The 2,060-nt window shown below is 35.1% G+C and overlaps 1 protein-coding gene across 1 annotated transcript; it reads right to left on the bottom strand.

Moving 5' to 3' along the window:
• Positions 1-1,084: 1,084 nt before the first annotated feature.
• LOC139901912 (secreted RxLR effector protein 161-like) lies at positions 1,085-1,759 on the bottom strand. Its single transcript, XM_071884576.1, has one exon. The coding sequence runs from the start codon at positions 1,757-1,759 to the stop codon at positions 1,085-1,087; it is 675 nt and encodes a 224-aa protein (XP_071740677.1).
• Between the last annotated feature and the right edge of the window lie 301 nt (positions 1,760-2,060).

The following is a 2,060-nucleotide window of genomic DNA, read 5'->3' as shown; positions in this document are numbered from 1 at the left end:
TTCGAAATCGGATTTCTGAGAGTCGTGTAATCACTTTCAGATCAAAGTATTTCGATGGTACCCTCGAAATCTTCAATCGGATAAAACTCAGAATTTTGAACAATGAATATGTGTTTTTTGTGTGTGAATTTTATGAAAACGTACCAGGAAATTAAATAACTAAAAACGGGATTTATAAATGCCGAATGGCAGTTCAATCTATAACTGCCGAGGCAGTTTCATAACTGCTAAAACGGCTCAAAACTGGGCTTTTATTTTGGGTCAAACCGGGTCAAAATCGAATTTTAAGACATTTTTAATAAAGCAATGTTGTCAAGGGGCTCTGCCCCTTGGACCCCGCCAGGGGTTGCCACCCCTTGGACCCCCGAACCCCCGTCATAATCAAGATAAGTTCAAACAAGTGTGCACTTCACACTTTCCCAAACTTGTTCGATATTTATCAAGATTATTTTGGTTAACAAATTAATTCCATTACACTTAAATCATATTGGTGACACAAATCACCAACAATCCTCCCCCATTTAAGTGTAATCTTGATTAACTTAAAGTAAATTCATAACAAACAAACTGATGCATAAATGAAATGTCGTGACAATTGAATTTCATATTAGTATAAATTCAATTCATATAATCGAATATCAAGGGTGTTACTAAGAATTGAACCCTTTCTATCCATAGTAAATATAATGAAGAAAATATACACAACAGTTTACACATTCATGTTCTAACTTGACACAATATTTTACTAGCCTATGTCCTATCCTTCAATAAGCATATCAAAGTAAAGTCCCAAACTTCTTGAAGCAGCTAAACTTCATGCTTATATAGGTAGTTCTTTATTCTCGCACCTGCACATGCAATTTTTCAAAGAACTATTAAGAAATATAATTTCAACCTAACTCACTTGCAGTACTGAACACATACCTTGAGATGTAATGAATAATGTGTTCCAATCTTTAGATATCAAGCTTTCCATATTGAATTCAGCATCCAATACTATATTAGATGAGAATTGGGTATCTTAATATGAAATATTTCAAATGGAATTTAAACCCATCCCTTTAGCCGCCTTGTGCACAAGATCTCAAGCTAACCCTTTGGTTAAATGATCGGCTAAATTTAAATCAGTTTTCACAAACTCCACAGATATCACACCATTCATAATGAGCTCACGAATTATGCTATGTCTAACACCTAAATGTCTAGACTTCCCATTATACACCTGACTATAAGCTTTAGCCAATGTAGCAGCACTATCACATCTGATAGATATGGTGGATATCGGTTTGAGCCATAACGGAATTTCATAAATCAAATCCCTAAGCCACTCAGCTTCCTTACCAGCTGCAGCTAACGCTACAAATTCAGACTCCATTGTTGAATTCGTAATACACGTTTGTTTCTTGGATGCCCAAGAAATGGTACCTCCTCCAAGAAGAAAAATCCAACCACTTGTAGAGGAGTGATCCTCCATATTAGTGATCCAGCTAGCATCCGAATAACCTTCTATCACCGAAGGAAATCCACTGTAAAATAAACCATAATTCATAGTTCCTTTCAAATACCTAAATACTCGATTTAAAGCTTGCCAATGAACTGAGCTAGGATTACTAGCATATCTACTAAGCTTTCTTACAGCAAATGCTATATCAGGCCTAGTACTTATCATGGCATACATGAGAGATCCTATAGCTCTTGAATATTCAAGCTGAGACACTGGATGTCCTTTATTAGGCAATAGCTTAATAGTAGGATCCATAGGAGTACTAACAGGTGAACAATTTTCAAAATGAAACTTATTCAAGATCTTAATATAATGAGATTGAGAAACTGAAATTCCATTGTTTCCTCATTTGATTCTAATACCAAGAATCACCTCAACCTCCCCCATGTCTTTCATTTCAAAACTAGATGATAAAAACTTTTTGGTTGTATCAACTTGGTGTTGATCAGTACCAAAAATCAACATGTCATCTACATATAGACAAATTATAACTCCTTTACCGGAATTATCAAATTTGCTATATACACACTTGTCAGCTTGGTTTATTGCAAAACCA

This window comes from Rutidosis leptorrhynchoides, chromosome 3 (genome assembly GCF_046630445.1).
Source record: "Rutidosis leptorrhynchoides isolate AG116_Rl617_1_P2 chromosome 3, CSIRO_AGI_Rlap_v1, whole genome shotgun sequence".
Classification (NCBI taxonomy): Eukaryota; Viridiplantae; Streptophyta; class Magnoliopsida; order Asterales; family Asteraceae; genus Rutidosis; species Rutidosis leptorrhynchoides.
Note: the sequence above shows the minus strand (reverse complement) of the source record. Positions and strands in the feature narration are given on the sequence as shown.